The sequence below is a fragment of the Paramormyrops kingsleyae genome, chromosome 2, assembly GCF_048594095.1.
Source record: "Paramormyrops kingsleyae isolate MSU_618 chromosome 2, PKINGS_0.4, whole genome shotgun sequence".
Lineage (NCBI taxonomy): Eukaryota > Metazoa > Chordata > Actinopteri > Osteoglossiformes > Mormyridae > Paramormyrops > Paramormyrops kingsleyae.
This window is the reverse complement of record NC_132798.1, coordinates 33,505,301-33,524,178: the sequence shown is the minus strand read 5'-3', so window position 1 is coordinate 33,524,178 and position 18,878 is coordinate 33,505,301. Positions and strand designations below refer to the sequence as shown.

General features: G+C 43.1%; 2 protein-coding genes across 4 annotated transcripts; both read right to left on the bottom strand.

Moving 5' to 3' along the window:
• Window positions 1–1,152: 1,152 nt before the first annotated feature.
• On the bottom strand, window positions 1,153–8,444 carry nipsnap1 (nipsnap homolog 1 (C. elegans)). Its single transcript, XM_023828932.2, has 10 exons — window positions 8,142–8,444; window positions 7,361–7,488; window positions 6,525–6,570; window positions 6,037–6,131; window positions 5,782–5,852; window positions 4,912–5,052; window positions 2,798–2,829; window positions 2,621–2,715; window positions 2,414–2,497; window positions 1,153–2,197 (listed from the first exon to the last, which is right to left on the bottom strand). The coding sequence occupies exons 1-10, from the start codon at window positions 8,222–8,224 to the stop codon at window positions 2,133–2,135; spliced, it is 840 nt and encodes a 279-aa protein (XP_023684700.1). The 5' UTR covers window positions 8,225–8,444; the 3' UTR covers window positions 1,153–2,132.
• A 1,004-nt stretch (window positions 8,445–9,448) lies between these two features.
• lrrc74b (leucine rich repeat containing 74B) lies at window positions 9,449–16,804 on the bottom strand. 3 transcript variants are annotated; one of them, XM_072709002.1, is made up of 12 exons: window positions 16,764–16,804; window positions 16,333–16,457; window positions 15,900–16,047; window positions 15,392–15,563; window positions 14,736–14,878; window positions 14,349–14,481; window positions 13,613–13,819; window positions 12,318–12,427; window positions 11,540–11,655; window positions 10,752–10,830; window positions 10,384–10,479; window positions 9,449–10,276 (listed from the first exon to the last, which is right to left on the bottom strand). In XM_072709002.1, exons 3-12 carry the CDS (start codon window positions 15,990–15,992, stop codon window positions 10,139–10,141), a joined length of 1,287 nt encoding a protein of 428 aa, XP_072565103.1. In that variant the 5' UTR covers window positions 15,993–16,047; window positions 16,333–16,457; window positions 16,764–16,804; the 3' UTR covers window positions 9,449–10,138. The 3 variants fall into 3 exon arrangements, with proteins under 3 accessions (XP_072565103.1, XP_023684703.1, XP_023684702.1); XM_023828935.2 differs by lacking the exon at window positions 16,764–16,804 and having other exon boundaries at window positions 16,333–16,741; XM_023828934.2 differs by lacking the exons at window positions 16,333–16,457; window positions 16,764–16,804 and having other exon boundaries at window positions 15,900–16,326.
• Between the last annotated feature and the right edge of the window lie 2,074 nt (window positions 16,805–18,878).

The following is an 18,878-nucleotide window of genomic DNA, read 5'->3' as shown; positions in this document are numbered from 1 at the left end:
GGTTTAGGTGGGTTGTTAAATGTTTTTTAAATAGAAAATGGGAATTAGATATTATCCCACCCCCATTCCAAGTGTTTGTTTTTAGAAGAAAAATATGTCTTGTAAGCAAAATAAGAATGCACATTAAATATTTCTTGCACCCTCTCATGTAAAATGTTTCCCAGACAGCACATATACGTCAGTTTAAGAGTGGAATATCGTTAAATGACCACATTCCATTTATTAGCAATATTTCAATTATTACAGATGGTATAGTGTTTGTATTGAAATTTTTTCAATAATTTTGTTTTAATCAGTTCAGCGTAACTGTTAGGTGTATTGTAACTTTCTTGTGTCGTCAATATTTAAATTAATAAAACGATAACTTTTATTCAGTTAAATTGTGTGGTATATGCATGGTTTTAAACACTATGCCTACATGGGGGTAAAAGAACAAATATATCCTACAGTATATACTGTAAATATATATAGTATAACCGGTAACACTTGATGGGGCACAAATACTTTGTGTTAACTCAGTTACTACTGAAGTACAAATATAGTGAACAAATGCAGTTGCTACTTAAGATAAAAGATGTCACGACTCAAGCAAAAATGATCAGTATTTCAATTGTGTTATTCATTACTTGTTCCTTTAGAAACTCCTCAGTAGTTCCTTGGTAGTTCACAAAGGTTTACAGAATTAATAAAGTAACAAATATAGTAACTGCTTCAGATAAAGGATGCGTCACGATTCATTAATGACAAATTAACATGAGATCAGTATGTAAATAAGACTTAGTTTGTGGTTAATTAATACATAAGTAATAGCATAATACTATATTGTTTGAGACCCGTTAAAGTAAAGTGTTACCGTATAACCCAATTGTGGGTCATATAGCCTAACCAGGATATACAACAGTAGGCTGACCGTCGCATAGTGATCTCATTAACATCGTAGTGCTGGTGAAATACACCAGGCAGACATCGGGTGAACGTCGGATCAAAACTGAGTAGCGACGTCGTACTAGTGAGCAAACAACGTCATAGAGATGCTTTGCCGATGGATCTTGCCTATATGCAGGTATGCTGTTTGGGTTGTAACTGTTTGTTACTCAATCTAGTAATTCCCGCCTCCCGCCATACAAAATATTATCAACAGACAAGAAGCCATACGATAACAACGAACCGATTTATTTCTCCCATTTGCAAGACTACTACAATAATTTATTAGACTTATTAAGCAGCACAGCTCACACATACACACACACACGCACACATACAACATGTGATTACATGAAACATCCTTATCCTAACTTTCTGGAGGAAGAAATGCTTCTTCTATATTATCCTACTGTGAGGAAAAAAATTATGCAAATCTCAAACAATTTGAGAGTTCTTCACTGATTCAATTTCCTTTACAATTTGGCAAAGAACAAATAAAAATGTGACTAAACCTTCCAAGAATATGTACCAGCAGTGATCATATATTTCAATTGTGGTTTGGGCATCATTGTGCAATTTAATTTTATGATTGCTGTAGGCATTACAACCGCATGTGTAAACTGAGTGCTCACTCAAATGAGATATCATGACAATTCCTGGCAACTAGGGCAGGAACTGTTCATCGACAACCTTTACAGTAGGCAGTTCAGAAAATGGAAAGTTTTATGCCATGACTAACATAGAGCACAGGTCGACATACTTCAGCAAAGCAAACCCTGGTCATTCCATACATCTGCTCTTATCACCCACTAATATACCATACTACTTTTTTCATCAGGCCAATCAATTAATAATCAAATTTCTCACCAAGCAGGTCAAGTGGGGATTTACAGCAAATGTGATATGACGTGAAAATGCTTCTCAACTTAACAAAAAAGTGTAATTACAGAAATTACAGAGGCTAGACAATCTAAGTAGGTCAACTTGTAATAAACCAATAAGGTCAAGAAGCAGAGAGACACCTTAAGTCCCTCTGAGGTCTCATTTAAGTCACTATCTGTGAACAGCGGTAATGAATGACGTAAGCTTTCAGACAAATTCAGAGCCTGTGTTGGGGGGGGGGGGGCAGCCAACGTTTGACGCCAAAGTTTTGGCACTCTCCCCCCACTAAGCAACGCTCCCATGCCGTCTTGGCCAGCTTGGAGTTATTACTGGAGAGGCGAGTTCTTAGTAGGGATCATGATTCTGGATTCCATGCTTCGGATCAACGGCACTGGAGAGGAAAGCAGAGGCAGAGAGACATGTTTTAAGGTCTGTCCAAACTCCTCCTCCTACCTTTCACATTTAAAATGGAACTGCAGTTTTCAACATGCGTGCATGGCTCTGTGAATCATGCGCCTTTAGCATTACACATGAACTACTATGAGGTAATCAGCTGGGAGGTGCCCTTAGAACTGATTCTGTTTCATATACCTTGGATCTGTCCTACCTGTATAATATACAGTCGAGTCCCAGCCTGGCTTCTGCCAGGCAGAATTTCTCGTTTCATCTCTGGACTGCAGATCTTTGTAAGCTGCAGACCAATGAAAGGAAGATGCAACGTATCAGTCAAGACTCAAATTGAAACACGAATTGAACAATGACCAATTTGATGAAACAATTTAGGAAGGGACACACTGGCTTTGTCCAAACTCACCCCACAAGTGGTGGACGATGTACAGGTCTCCAATCTGTGTGAAGAAACCTCCTACTGCTTCCTGGTTCTCTTGCCGGTACCTAATACCACGAGCCCTGCCAGATTTGATATGGTTAAATGGGATGACTGATACGCTATACATTTGATCCAAACCCCAAACACTTTTAAATGACTTACCAGTGATTTCCCCATTCAATCATCGTGCCTGGCTGAAAAAAAGCAGAGCAAGTTTAGCAGACCAGAAAAAAAAAGTCGAAGGGTGAATAAACTGCCCCCTGGTGGCGAAAAGGAAAATAATGTCATTTCAACGCATTTTAACACGTTTAACTGGGATTCCCGTGTTTATGGCGTAGCATAAATTGGGTAGTAAGCCTGGATTCTTCAATTTATGGTACATTTCTGCTGACAATTTGTGACTGAGCTATGGGTCTCTGCAAAAAGCACTATATACTAATAAAATATTATAAATATATATATTAATAAAAACTTCCGAATACAGTCACACGCTACTTAACTTCTATTACTCTCTCTTAATGACGTTGTAATGTATCACAACACATCCGTGTAAAGACTGTTGTGAAAGGCGCTATATAAAAATAAGTTGAACTGAAAGTCAGGGATACATTCTAAGAAATGCATCATTAGGCAAATTCAGCGTTGTGCGAACATCATAGTGTACTTACACAAACCCACATGGCATAGCCTGCTACACACAGAGGCTACAGTCAACATTTCAGCATAAGTAGAAAGGGCACACTCTGAATAACGATAAAAAGCGATAAAAACGATAAAAAGTTTGCTTACGCTAGCATCGCCACAAACAAGTGAGTAATGCCTTGTACTATGACATTACGATGGCTACGTCACTAGGTGTAGTGCAATCTTATGGGACCGCCGTCGTATGTGCAGTCCGTCACTGATCGAAACGTCGTTATAAGGCGCGTGACTGTAAACAGTTCTCAGTAACATAATGAAAACAGAATATAATACAGTATACACAGAAACACAAGTGCAACACTTCATTTATATAAATGAATGTATAAATGAAAATGGTTCTTTAAAACAGAGGTTTTCAACCTGGGGTCCACAGGGGGGTTTACGGAAATGGTTTGTAAATTGATGAAATGCTGGTATCAGCAGTGGTTAGCCCTGTTGCCTCACACCTCTGGGACCTGGGTTCAAGTCTCCTCCTGGGTTACGTGTGGAGTTTGCATGTTCTCCCCATGTCGTCGTGGGGTTTCCTCGGGGTGCTCCGGTTTCCCCTCACAGTCCAAAGACATGCCGAGGCTGATTGGAGTTGCTAAATTGCCCATAGGTGTGCATGTGTGAGTGAATGGTGTGTGAGTGTGCCCTGCGATGGGCTGGCCCCCCGTCCAGGGTTGTTCCCTGCCTCATGCCCATTGCTTCCGGGATAGGTTCCGGACCCCCCACGACCCAGTAGGACAAGCGGGTTGGAAAATGGATGGGTGGATCTTCAGGAAACTCAACTAAATTAGCCAAAAATCTTTAAAAAATTTGAGGAACAATGTGACCTTAACGCAGGCCTTCAGATCCTTACTTCCTAGGTACTTACAGTATATGATCACTCATTAGTGGTAGGGAAACGCTAGCTATAGTCTATTTTAATTTGGGGGTCCCTGCTATAAAAAAGTTGAAAACTCCAGCTTTAAAAAAAGTCATTATGCCCCAATTACACAGATAGTACAGTCCAGGCCACACAATTACATACATGAACAGATTTTGGCATAAACAAACCAGGCATAAACAAATCACTTTAGCAGTGGTTCTGCTGTTTCATGTTAGAGTGCCAACACCCTCTGTGATATGAGCTACAAGCTTCAGTTTCTGGAACCAGATTAATTAATTAAAAAAAAAATACAATTAGCCCTCCTTGCACCAGTCTCTCGGGCATTCATTCAACGCAAACACTTTGTGAATCATTTAGGTGAAACAGCATTCTAACTGACAAAGCAGATAGAGTGGCCCAGGATCACTGTCATTTAATGTCCAGTTTGCCAAAAGGGGCTCCTGATGGATCAGTCTGGGGCGGATGAAAGGTTGGACAGGGGCAGCCCCTAGTGAATATGTAGCCACCCCACATCAAATTAATAAAAATGAAATATGTATTATTTTATAAGTGGAACTGAAGAGGACCCTGAGTGTGGGGCAGCCATCCGCATAAATACACCTGGCCACCCCAATCAAAACTTTCTGTACCATTAGCATGATACTCATTCCTCATGTCCACACCCCCCCCCCCCCACCCCCACCCCCCTGAAGTCTGGGTTTACTTTAAGTCTGTAGGACCGCAGCTCATATATATTGGATCCGGCTCTTGGTAGCGGGTCATTCCAGAAACTGAACTCCAAGAGGAGCTGGTTCCGTCGGGAAATCAGCATCGTGCTCCTCTGCTTGCGGAACTCCAGATACGCCTGTGCAGACAAGGGACGACAACTCACATTATGACAGGGGCTAGCGACAGGGGCCAGCGAAAGGGGCCAGCAACAGGGGGCAGCGACAGGGGGCAGCGACAGGGGCAGCGACAGGGGGCAGCCCTGTACGTGCATCAGAAAGCACTTCAGCAGCCTAGGGAATCTGGCTGCTAACTAGCTACCTCACATCTGTTTGGCAAGAAAAATAGTGAGATATTAAAACTAGTGTAAATAACTATTGTCACGGAATGCAACCAGAGGTATTCCATCCAAATGAACTGGAGCCAACCTTAAAGGTGGTCGCCTATCTCGCCTACAGGGCAGGCTGGGCCTGTTTTATGACATTAAAAAGTGCATGTAGAAAATTCTAGAAAAAATCCACTAACTTTAACAAAAACACATACATGATAAAATCTGAAGTATATAACTTTTGCATTTTATATATTTTTTTATTTGTATTTTACTTTATTCTATTTGTTCTTTTGGATTTCATCTTATTATTTTTTTATGCGAATCACTTTATTATATTTAAATTTATGTAAAGCGCTTTGGGTTGCCTCTGGTGTGAGAGGTGCTAATACACAAACATGCTTTCATTGTTCAGATGGCGGCATTTGACAAATGCAATGTTTAAATTAGATCACACCACTCGTTTACTCTAGAGATCTAAAAACAAAAGCGTTCCTGGTGATGTCGTTATATGCACAGAGATTCCGTCTCAGGTCGTACCTTATTCTGCTTCAGCTTATTCAAACACTCGGTCAACGCCGGATAACCACCGGTGTACCGCCACAGGTGAACTACCAGAAAATACCACAGGGTGTCACTGTTGAATTATTTGTTAACTGCAACTTACAGTCAGAGTGGCCTGAGAAATAAATCCACGAAACTTTTATCTACAAAAGCATCGTTTTTATTACTAAGTTCATTATACTTTTCTATTTCTAAAGATACAACAGGCAGTGAAGTGCTTTTTAACCATACCTGCCTGGTCCTGCTCTCCATACCAAGTGTTCCAGCTCCCAATGACCTCACATGGGTAGTCCTTGTCATGGTGGAGGTGCCCCTGAACCTCAGCCCTGCGTGGGATGAGAGGGGTAATAAAACCCAGACCTCAGGTACATCTCCCCCCCCCAGTAAGATTAGGAGTCACGGGCAGTTTTAGGGTCAGGAGGATATGCGGCCTTTCAACCTAGCATTGAGAGTGTCTCTAGAGATTTATGATAAGGGGGGTTAAGCCTGTACTGGGGGGTCTGATAAAAAAAAATTGCCCATAATGGGGGGGTAAACAGGCCTAGAACCGTCCCTGGCGTACACCATAACATGGTGATGGTGACCATAAAAATGGGCTGGGCCTTCCCTAAAATCAACTGGTGCTTAAGCCCCACAAACAAACCCCATGCTATGAACAAAGCATATAGTAACTGATTACCATCAAAATAATAGCTTTTACAGTGGAGGCCTTTACTCACGACAGATTGTTGTAGGCCTCCAAGCACTCCGGCTTCACATTGTGAACTGAAAGGAACGAGAGCAGGACAGAGTCTGTGTATGTCGGAGTTAAGAAACACAGCCACTGTCATCAGCCTGAAGCAGCTCATTCTGCTGGTTAAATAAGGTGAATGATTCTGACAGCAGGCCACATAAACAATGCATTATTATTAAATATCAGCAGGACTCCAGGCGTCCTCTGTAACAACAGACAGAGAAATCTTAACTAGGGAAGTATGGAGTATGTTTTAACAAAGGTAATTAATCATGGTACTTAACACTAATACTGCAGTGTAAGGTTCGGTACTATGGATTGTGAGGTCTGATTTTTTAAAAGCAATTTGTAATATACATAGATGACCTCTTCAGTTTTTCAGAAGAATTTATTTTTTTTTTAATGCACATATGTACCTAGAGCTTGTGGTACATTATGCACTTTTATGACTATTTAGCAAACTGGTTAAGGGCAGGCTAACATGATCAGATAGAATTCAGTACAAATGTGCAGGTGGATAACGGGGTTAAGTATGACAACGGTAGCTTGGATAAAATCATCTTCTAAGTTAACATAATACAGAATATTGTTGAGATTCTTTATATCAGTACATGAGTTGCGTTAGGGCAGTGGTTGGGGGGGCAGCCATGATCCGGGCTGGTTGTGGAACAGCGTGCCCCTCTCACCACCTCCACAGTCATTCCGCTTCCGAAAGGAGGGGCATAGCAGAAATAAGCCTGAGAACCACTGGGCTACACTAAGGAGACGGACGTGGGTAACAGTCCTGTACGCCAGTCAGGAAATCAAAGTTTTCATACTTACACTGAATTTTATATAAATTGCTTGTTTCCTTCTTTGATAGCAAGTTCGAATGGGCATCTGTCCTGGGGTCCACTTTGTGAACAAACAATGACCGGAACCAGCCCTTTTCGTTTTTATCTGCAAGACCTCTAGAAGGCAGCATAACAACAAACATCCGTCATTTATATAATCATTTATATGTGGTTGTTTATGTATTTTCTATATATTTGTAAAATTGTTTTTCGTGATTCTTCGTAATAGGCAGTGAAAAACGTATTGTAGTTTACAATTAAATACACCTCTTCCAAATTTGAATCTAATGTAAGTCAGATTAGTACGTCCCGCATTTCTGTAGCACCTTGCCTATAATTCCCTCCTACGTTCCTTCTGACACACTGCACTTTTTCGGTGATCATGTGAGAACGCTTCCTTCACAGGGCAAAGGTCAGTCGTAAATACACAATAGTCACTGCCTTCTGGCCATTTTATCGTCAACATGCCAAATGATCGAGTGCCCGATGACAATCACACGCTTCTTATTTAAATCTTAATATCTGTTATGCACATGCAAATAAATACGTGCATTGTCAAGTAGTAGCCTATCTTCAAACAAACACCAAAAATGACAAATCTCCAGTAAACACCAGGCAAGATGTTACCATAAGGCGTACTATAGGCTAATTAAGAGACACTCCACCAAACGGGAGCTTAAAAGTATGCGGCGCCAAGACATTATGAGTAGCCTAGAATAAATATAACGCGCTTATCATACTAAGGAAAGCCCAGTGCCACCTGAATTTACCTTCGCGGGACCAGCAGTGTCGGGACACACTTATACAATGGCGAGTGTAGTCTGAGTAGTTTTAAAGACCGCGGCGTCGCCATCTAGACAAGCTTTTTGCCCCGTGTTTCTAGAGAAGGTGTCCGAGGATCCGTCACGAGTTGCCGATGGGGTGGGGGGGGAGCCGGCGGGCAGCTCGCTCAATGTGAAATAGTCGCTGATCTGCACGCGTAGCGGCTGCGCTCGATCGCGTCCCGCAGGTCGCACTAGTTCCTGCTGGCGCGGTGACGCGCATGTGGGGAAGCGCGGCGGCGACAGGAAAGTAACTAGGCGACATCGCCGATTTCCGTACGTAAGGCGCGGACTAGCACGTGGGCAGCGCTGCGGCTGCAGGAAGCCGAAGTCAGAATGAATTAAAGCAATTTCAAGCAATTTTATGTCCCAATAAAGAGGACGTATGGTCACCCTAGGAAATGGTAGTTTCTTAGCATAAACACAGGTGTCTGATTCTTGTTTATGTCTTAAAGCAATATATTAAGTTGCTTGTGTGTGTGTGTGTGTAATATGTCCAATTTTAACAAATGACATATACTTTGGTGCAAAGAGCCCCGTTGCACGTAATAATCTGCCCGTAAGTTTAAAAGACCAACAGCAACCTATACGTTTACCGGTAAACTGGTCGATATAAATCTTTTTCCATTATTTTAAAGTCAATGCTCCAAGTATGCAGTCAATGTTATGCTAGATGCCAGATTATAATGTATAAAATATCAACACTAGTGCCAAATGTAATAAATCTTGTAGGATCAGATGTTTAAAGTTTATTTGTCCAGTCATTACTATTGTTAATGTTGTATTAAATGTTTTTCCCCACAGAAGCACTTTACGTTTAACAGTTTTCAACTAACCAGACAAAGCACTTTAGCTGAAAATAATGATAACACAACCTCGGATCAGACCCGGTGATTTAAGTGTCATATAGAAACTAATTAAAACCCATAGTCTAAAGCCAGTAAGCCTAGCTGGGGATTTTTTAAAATCCTGTAGCGAAGTACAAACGTTGATCCCCGAGCCGATGGGTCCCGGTCAAGTGCGCGTAATTTCAGCCCTGAGTGGGCTGCTTCTGACCTCGGCTTAGTGAGTCACATATCCCGGTGTTTCAAGTGTCACTCAGATGTTAAATGATTTCATTTTATTCCTCTCAAAGGCCGATTTTCTCCGTTTCTTCCTGGAGATGGCCGTTTTAAGTTCACATCTTACATTTCTGTTTCATATTCTAAAAAGACAACATGGGATAAGTGTCAACAATTAGAACACATAACAAGAAATGCGTCAATGCACTGTCCTTTCAGTACATTTAAATCCATGTTTATTTTCTTAAATACAATGAGTATTTATACCACTTAGCATGAAGGGTAAAATATGCACAGTATTAAATTTCTCAAAACTACCTGCAAATTTTATTGACTGTGTCTCCTGTTCCTTACATGTAACCTATGCCTTACCCTGGGGTTTCCCTAAAATCATTCCCTGTACCTCACCCTGTAACTTCATACCAAGAGTCCCTTTTCTCTTGCACGTTTTCCTTTTTAACCTCTCCCTTGACAAATCTTTTTAGCTGTCCAGTGTGAGAGTGTGGTTATCTCTGATAACAAGTTAAACATTATTGCTGAATTTGGTTTTATGTAATTATATGGGTACGGTAGAATAACTTTATGTTTTTCAAATATTTGTTATTTTAATATTACACTGATCTATTCCACCATTATATTAGATTTGGTCCTAGGGTTAGCCAGGAAAGCTGTACTGTACAGTTTTTGGTTAGTATTACAGTTTTACATTTTGGTGTTGTGTGTATACAGACAAAAGATTTTATTAAAAGTTAAAGGAATACTTGTAAAACACTAATAGGTAAATTAGCATATTTATGTGAACAGAGACTCCCCTCTTGTGGTGAAATGTAGTCACTGCGGGCACTGCAGTCCCATCGTTACACAGCTACCCGGTCCTGCCCGCACTTAGCAGGTAGGCCTACAGGTAGCAGGTAGGCCTCTTCTGAACATGCTTGAGCTGCCTCCGTGTTTCACCTGCAGGCCCGGAAATGCACCTTTGACTGCGTTGCACAAATCCTCAAAGTCCTTGTTTACAGAGATGTCCTGAGAATAAATTACAAAAAAAAGAAAAAAGTTGTATGTTCATTAAAACCTCTAAAAAGTGACTAAAAGGGAGGCATTCTGAAGACAGAAAAATAATGGCAACCTACAGAAAAATCCAAGGACTCGACTGCTGACCCTGGGTTTCCCTGGATGGCCTTCAGGACACCGTAACAGCCTGCAGATTGCAGGGGGTTCCGGGACATCTTTGCCAGTGCCAACAGAAACAAAAGGCAAACACACGTCACGATGTTTATAAGCCGTGACTGAAAAGGCCACGGACTGAAAAACGGGGCCATCCCCGTGATCGCTTCTGACACTGTCACATCGCGTCAAAAAGCGCGCCTTCAGTCACATGTCACTTTGAGACAGCGTTAAAAGGCATCCACCTGGCCGAGCCCAGCCACAGCCCCCCCGCTAAAAATGTCCGCCCTCTACATGGGGGGCCCCGGAGCCCAGATCCGAGCGCAGATCTTACGTTGAGAGATTTGATGGTTTTGTTTACACGCAGACCAGTCGCAAACCGGATCGCGCCGTCAGGGGGAATCCGATTGTTGCTAGAATGAGAAAAATAACACATACAAGCTGGGTGTCAGAGACGTGCGGCAAGTGATGTCCTCCAGAACCAAGCGGATTTGAGGTGATACACTTAGGGTTCGTTTCACGAATCTCTGTAATGTAACCCCAGGTATATTTAATCATTAATCAAAACACATTTAACTTTTTTTTTAAAGTGGAAGACACAGGAGGTGTAGAGAGGGAATCAGTAATTCTATGGGGAAAAGTAGTAAATAAAATGAAAACTGTTAGGCTCTGCAGTGCATGCTGGTTTAACTTTGATTGACTTGTTTATTTTATTTGTCGCAGAATCTCATTTATCCCCTGGTGGTTTCTCTCCTGGCGAGTTTTGGCCGCTTAGTGATTGCCCTAAAAAGACTTACATGCCAGCTCTTAAAGAACATTAACTCATTGCTTAACTATGATTCTGAGTCACAGAGGCACTAAGGAAGTTTAGTTGTTGCTGAAGTTGTCCACATGCCCTGAATATTTTGAGTCTTCATTAGTGGTGATTCTACCATAATTTTTAAAAGTGTGCGTTAATAACGCTGATTTTTGTGCATCCAGGACACCATCCTGTTTTCCTATCCTCTGACTATTATATTGTTAAAAGATAACGTTGCTACTGACTGGTTTTGCTCCTGGCTCTTTGACCTTTACCAGTGTGCAACAAACCCTGTGAAAGCTCATGGTCAGCCAGCACATCACCTGACATTCAGCTCCTCCAAGACGTTGTTTGCTTTCAGTGCCTGTCCTAGGGCTGCTGCCCCGTCGCCTGCAAATCCGTTGTAAGACAAGTCCAGAACTCTGAGGAATATGTTTGCCTGGTAGAACGGGTCAGACGTGCATATTTGTCAAAGGCTATTTTCGGGAAAATAGTATTGAAGAAGCACAGTAATGGTGGCTCAATTAGCACTGCAGCTTCACAACTTCATCAGTCTGACCTCATCTGCACACTTTGCATGTTCTCCCTGTGTCTCGTAGATTTTCTCTGGGTTTTCTGGTTTCTTTTCACAGTCCAAAGACAGGTTACTTGGCATCTCCAAACTGCCAGTAGAGTATGAGTATATGTGTGCTATGTGAGGGACTGGAACCCTATCCAGGGTGAACCCCAGCCTTGTGCCCTGTGCTGCCTGGGATAGGGTCCAGGCCCACATGTGATCTCGACCAGAATAAGTAGCTACGAGTTGGACACTAGCATGCATCGTATATCAGCCAATGTAGCATTGCACTAAATTGTTATTTTTAGCATTGTACTTAATTTTGTTTTGTTTACCCAGAGCATTGTGCAGAAACTACAATGTGACAGAATGTAGTTTTGTGTGAACAATAGCGTGATCTAGAGAAGCAGAGAGGCAGAATTAACTGTCTGCTACTAGATGTGTGAAATAGAAGCCAGGACTTGCAGTGTGTAGACAAGGGCAGCACATCTGCATTCTTGTCCTTGTGTTTTTGGCTCAGGTGGGAGTGAGTAGGTCATTTTTACCCCAAGGCCCTTAGCCACAGCCAGTGTGCCTTTCCCACGGATACAGTTCCAGGCCAGGTTTAGCTTCCTTAGACCGGTGTTTTCTGCAATAGCATCCCCGAGAATTTCCCCTAAGGAGAGGAGAGGGGGAAAAAAAAAACAAATTTCAAATAATTCATCTCGGCAATGTTTTCAAAGATGGCCGATATTGTTCTGATATAGACAGATTATAGAGACCTTTGATGTGATCAAGAGCCTTTTCCACCCAGACAAAGCAATAACAGTATCAGGAAATCTAATAAAATCATGATTTAAAAAACAACATGGCAAGGCATGCCTGGTGCACCCTGCAGGTCAGTCAACGTGGAGACCTACCAATTTCTATCATGGGGTATATTCAGACGTAAAAAATCTGTTACGGTTATGCATAACGGGTGAGGAAGTAAACTGGCATGGTGCCTGACGGAGGCATTAGTCATATACGTGCAGGTCTTCTCATTGATTTCTTTTCTTGGTCTATTGAGAAATTGCCTTCTATTCACTTACCAAGAACATGAGTGTATTGGTACCGTTTGTCATTCTCCTGAGGTGCGTTTCTTTCAGGCTTATATCACATATAAGCAACTGATTCAGATTTAAAATTCATAGAATTGACCCCGACTCTCTGTGCCGAGATGTGTCACCGCCCGGCTCCCGCGACCACCCGTGACATGCCACAGAGCTCCACGGTAACCTGGGAATGACACATCCGTTCCCCCCCGGCTCTGCGGACTTGAGTGAATGCCTCAACACCTCTCGAATGTAGGCTGGGGAACTTCAAACACCGGACTGGAAACAAACGTAACATCAAACGCATCGCTCTCTGAGCGTTTAATTCTAATTTATGCTTTCCACACTACACACTTCCTTCAGAAGTATTAATTAACCTGTTTATGGAATATTCAGATTATTTTCTATGCAGACTCCTTTATTCCTCACTTAATAACAGTTTTTCAATAACATTCGGTATGAGTCAAGCCATTTTGTTTTCAAGCTTATTAATTGGTGGATGTTGTTCCTAGACTCTAATGAAGAGTTCAGTGCCACATCTATAAAGTAATGCTTATGCAAACAATGCTAGAATGCTATTTGTTCACCATGTATTTCTGCCAATCTCACACTTAATTTCACCATCGGAGCATTTGATTTAACTGAATCAAAGCCCACTGAATTTGATTTACTTATTGTTTTGTGTTGGAATGGAACATTTGATTGAAGTACTCAAGAGGAGGAAGAGAACTGCTGGTCTATGTCATACATGTGATCTTTTGAGGTACCTGACATTTCACCCATGGTGTTGCGACTCAGATCCAGGTCTTGGAGTTTTAGATTTCCCACAAAGGCCCTGGCCAGACCCGCGGCTGCCTGGTCACCGAAGTTATTGGCGGAGAGGTTCAGTCGGATCAGCGTGGTGTTCTCCAGGAGCATGTTGGAGATGGCACTGGCCCCCATGTCTCCCAGCCGGTTCTCAGACAAATCAATGTCTGTCAAAGGCATTGCGGTGAAAATGGTCATTTTGCTTTGCTCACAGTGTTTTTCTACGCTGTGCAGATGTATCATTTCAAAGAAGAACACTTTAGGAAGTGACTAACAAACTAGACTTCTGACCAAAAGCTTGCAGGTTTAGAAACTTGGTGCCATATCTCCACGAGAGCTCCTTAAAATGAAATGCTTGCTTTAAAATATCCAGCTTGAAAAGGGGTAGAACCGTACGAGACACACGTTTGCCCACTAAACAGCTAAATAATCTAGCCATTTTTATGAATTATTCTTTTTGATTTTCCTTCTGTGTGCCGAAAAAGTTCTGTGTTGTTACAAATAACCAGCTCATTAGGGGGGAAATCAGGAGACACGTTCATCTCCTGTGGCAATGGAGCTCCTGCAGCTAAAAGAGGAACGGACACCAGTCCTCAAACGAAACGTGAGAGAGAAACGCACAGCGTTGTTGAGTGTCAGGAGGCACCCGCCACACTTGGCAACCAACAAGCTGTTGGGAGCATCGGCATCGAGCACCTGTGATGTAACAGTTCTCTTTCAACATCTCAGCCAAGGCGGCTCCACCCATCGCCTCCATCCAATTATCCCTCAGGTTCAGCTTCAGGATGTAAGTGTTGGTTACCAAGGGAACTGCCAGGGCTTTGGTACCCTGCGAAAGAATTTTCTCAGCGTGAGAACGCTGTGACTGCTGAGAGATTTTCCTCCGTCGCGAGAAGGAAGATGCAAAAAGTGCTTTGTGTGAATGGCCGTGGCCCTGAGATCAGGTTTTATAGGGTCCCAGGTAAGACCACCGGGCGTTTTTGCTTAGGATTGGTTAGGATCAGCCAGTTCCTTCATCAGACCTAAAGCAGGGTGAGCATTTAGCGCACAGAGTTTTGTGATTTATGTAGGACAGGACCTTACCTGGGGTCCCAGGCCGTGGTGCATCATGGTTAATTCGCTGTCATGCATGTGACATAGGAAGTAAGAGATGGGGACCACACCAAACACTTCACAGGCTGCCTCATAACGTGCCTGCCCAGTTGGGTTGTACATCTCCCTCACATCTTCAAAAAAAAAAAAAACAATAAAGATCCCACAAAGCTCCCAAATCCATATCCATCGGTGCCCACAGGCACTCAATTGTACAGGCAATTGAGCAGGAAACTGTAGCTGACATTGTCTTCTAAGGCACCGGTCTTTATAAGCCTCAAAGTCACTCAGAATTGCTCAGCTTATGTGTAATATATTCTGCCGTTTTTCCCCAAGGCCAATGCACATTGATTTATCAAAACAAACACAGAGAGGGAAATCATTAAAATGCAGACGAGCTGTGTGGCGAGAATCCCGCGCGAAGCAGACACCTCTGCATCTCGCCGACGAAGGGAAGGCCAGATGCCGACATGAGAAGCACTAGGGCCTGAAACTCTTATAAATCGAAAGTGTGACTCATCGCCCATTAGTGATTTACTTGACTGGAGACTGGTTATCCACTCGTGGTGCCCGCTGCTTGCCTGATATCTTTCTACTCCACGTGTGATTCACCCCGCAGCTTTTAATGAGAGGACTGATAGCACTACCTTTCGGCTCTGGATCAGTGCCGTCGTCCTCATCTTCGTTGCCCCATGGTTCCTGGCCCATGCCGCCCCCCTCGTCGAGCCCCCTCCCCATCACTGCCTCTCTTGTGTCCGCTCCCCAGAGCCGAGGACCGACCTCTGATGGATCCAGGCTTACCCCTGAACTCAGGACTGTCTGTAAGGGGTAAACCTCACGTTTTGGCGCTAACATCGGTTTTTAATTTCACATAAAAATTAATAAACTAATTAAAAGCTTTTTTCCCCCAGTCATTAAGTTTAGATTATTAGCCATGATATTTCTACAAATTGTATCAGAGTAATTGAAGTTAACTACCTAATCCAAAGCCCACTGAACCAGAAATGTAAAGGCTCGTATTGTTTAACCATGTACCCCATATATTCTAGCATAGTTGGTAACCACACATAGTTTGAGACAAATTTCATGCAGAGCATTAATCTGCCTATCCCCAGTTAAGTAATCAGGTCATGCTATAGCAGGAGGTGCACTTACCGTGCTGTTAGTGTTACCCCAGCCAGACGCCTCTCTCAGCCTGCTTTGAGGTCTGCTTTTTTCACCACCTAGCTGGGAAAGTTCACTCTCCATTTCAGGGTCTTTGTCTTCCACGATCCAGGGCAATTAAAACGCCTCCTTTACCAGCCTTTTCAGGTCACCATGGTGTCAGTGAAACATACACTCAGTGTTCAGGACATTGTCTCAGGGACATTCTTTCTCAAGAAACAGATTTGGTCAAGGCAGCACTAATCTCTATATCTGTCAGTGCAAATGCAGGAATTACAGTGGGAGCACTGGTTTTGCGAGTAAATTTGCCCAGCTGCAGGATTTGCCGAATTTTCTTTAATGCCAAACTTATTACTAGGAAGACCAGCCCCTTTCAGACAGGGAGTGTCATTTGGATTAACCAGTTGCAGAATTATGATTTTACCTGGCCTCACTTCCTCGAGTTAGCCGGGTCTGTAGAGCAGCCACTCTGATGGGTGTTTGTTGTGAGTTACCATGGTGCTGTGGCAAAGCGCTTGTCCTTTGTGTAGGGATTTCTGAGTATGAGACCTTGAGAGCTAGCAGGCTAACGCTAACGTCGGCACACAGTGGTGTCCTTTGCGTAGGGATTTCTGAGTATGAGATCTTGAGAGCTAGCAGGCTAACGCTAACGTCGGCACACAGTGCAGTGTCCTTTGCGTAGGGATTTCTGAGTATGAGACCGTGAGAGCTAGCAGGCTAACGCTAACGTCGGCACGCAGTTCAGTGTCCTTTGCGTAGGGATTTCTGAGTATGAGCCCTTGAGAGCTAGCAGGCTAACGCTAACGTCGGCACGCAGTTCAGTGTCCTTTGCGTAGGGATTTCTGAGTATGAGACCTTGAGAGCTAGCAGGCTAACGCTAACGTCGGCACACAGTGCAGTGTCCTTTGCGTAGGGATTTCTGAGTATGAGATCTTGAGAGCTAGCAGGCTAACGCTAACGTCGGCACGCAGTTCAGTGTCCTTTGCGTAGGGACTAACTAGACAAGCTTCTTCCAGTCTGCAAACAAAAAAAAAAAACTGACAGACAAAATGAATCAACCAAGTTGGTGACATAGAAATAATTTTTTTATTAAGTAAATGACCAGTTGGTTTTGCAGCACGCACTAAACGGAGAATTACGAGGCCTGATAGATTCCATGATAAAAGGAGTGTCGTCTGAGGCCATTTCGGTCGTATTTTAGCAGCAGTGACACAAAACACTAACATTCCCCATGTACATTATCGTCCAGGGATGGATACAATTACAATACAGTGCTACAATGCTATTAGACAAACAGCTTCTTTAAAATGTCACAGCATATATCATGCATTCAGAGTACGGCTGTAATTTCCCACATTTAAGGGATATTTAATACCTTATAATATATTTTTGTGCCAGCAGAACAAACAAATACCCATTTATATAACCAAAATACATTCTTAGAAAGACCATGTAATATAATTCAGTTCTCATCAGCTTCTTTGCCTTTGTGTACATTTTTGCACGCTTTACATCACAGAGTTTAGGCAGTTTAATAAATAATCATCAGTAAGCAAATGCGTTGATAAATGTTTCTGTAAAAGCCACATACAGTTAAATTTTCCTTTTCGGCCCCAAAAACATCTTCCATTAAAAATGTATTTTTTTTCTACTTGCAGAAGGAGCTCATATTTAAAATTCCTGTAGATCAGTCCAGCCCCCAGGCTTATCTCACAAAATAAAGACTTAGAGATACAAAACAAATATGGCAACGTAACAGAGAGGTTGAAGGGAAGACCGGCAGACCGGAGATATGCAGAGTTACAGGTCAAAACATGGTCTCACCGGCTTTACGCAAAGCCTGCAGAAAAGGTGTAGCTTTCAGTCCACCAGACAAGAGCAGTGAGCTGGTGTACTGCATGCATCAGACGTTTCTGGAGGAAAGATAAACAGTCCATCTCATTTCAATACAGCAGCCATTTTGTTTTTAAAAACAATAGCTAAGCGCACAGTGCCGCAGGTTCCTTGTTGTGAGAGTAAACGGCCTGCCCGCCGAGAGGTCCCGTTCGCAGAAAGGCGAAGCTTTGTGTCGGCACGTATCTGAGAAATGGAGGCCGCAGACGCTTCGCATCTCAAAGTTCACCACCAGAAAAACGATAAGTGATGATGAGGAAAGACTCCGAACGAAATAGACAGGAAATGAAGCTGCCAGATTTTCCTTTGTTTCTTTCTGGTTTTCTTTCAGAGGTAATTTTACTGTACAAAATGAATAATAAATTACATTAAAAAAAAAAATCTTTGTACATGTTGGGGGGGGGGGGTAGTTTGAGGAGCTGCTGTGAGTCATGCGGGGGGGTCATTTCAGTGCAGAGTGGTCACTAGGGGGCCCTAAAGGGGGGTGGTTAACTGGGAGAGGTGGGGGGAACTGGCAGTGACTTCTGAACCATAAGGAAAAAAAGTCAGTCCTCTGGACATTCTGATAAGCACACTTGGGGGGGGGGGCGGTCAGGAGAAAGCATGCATGACAAAGAGGTGGATCAGGCACCCCCCCCCCCCCTCCGGGTTTGGTGTGGCCCGACAGACATCAGCAGAGGCTTTGCAGTCCACGTGGATCCATGCCTGTCTTTTCCACCGGTTTCCGCTGGGCCTGGTGAGGTGGATAGCAATGCCAGTGCAAATTACATGCTTTAGTCATCGCCCGGAATGCGGCGGAGGCAGGCCGCCCACTCTCGTATAGCTGGACAGCAAAGCCTGAGACGCTATACACAGAACTGTGCGACGTCCTTTCATTTTCTGTCACTGTACTGAATGAGGTCCCTTCACTCCCAGTCAATGGCGAGGCATCCCGAGAGTAAGGACGCTATCCAGAGGCTTTCCAGCCCTCCCTTATATACTCAGCTCAGTGAGACGACATTTCGTGTGTGATCTAAGAAAGTACACAGTCAGTTTCATACTAAGTGTCACCCGGTGGTTGTTTGTCAAGATAATGCA

Coding starts and splice junctions, on each gene's coding strand:
- lrrc74b (XM_072709002.1), bottom strand. CDS start 15,992: ATGGAGAGTGAACTTTCCCAGCTAGGTGGTGAAAAAAGCAGACCTCAA. Junction 12,428..13,612: donor CACCATGGGTGAAATGTCAG/GTACCTCAAAAG, acceptor TCCTCTCCTTAG/GGGAAATTCTCGGGGATGCT. Junction 10,277..10,383: donor TCGAGTCCTTGGATTTTTCT/GTAGGTTGCCAT, acceptor ATTTATTCTCAG/GACATCTCTGTAAACAAGGA.
- nipsnap1 (XM_023828932.2), bottom strand. CDS start 8,224: ATGGCGACGCCGCGGTCTTTAAAACTACTCAGACTACACTCGCCATTG. Junction 7,489..8,141: donor ACACTGCTGGTCCCGCGAAG/GTAAATTCAGGT, acceptor GCTGCCTTCTAG/AGGTCTTGCAGATAAAAACG. Junction 2,198..2,413: donor CTCGACTGTATATTATACAG/GTAGGACAGATC, acceptor TTTCCTCTCCAG/TGCCGTTGATCCGAAGCATG.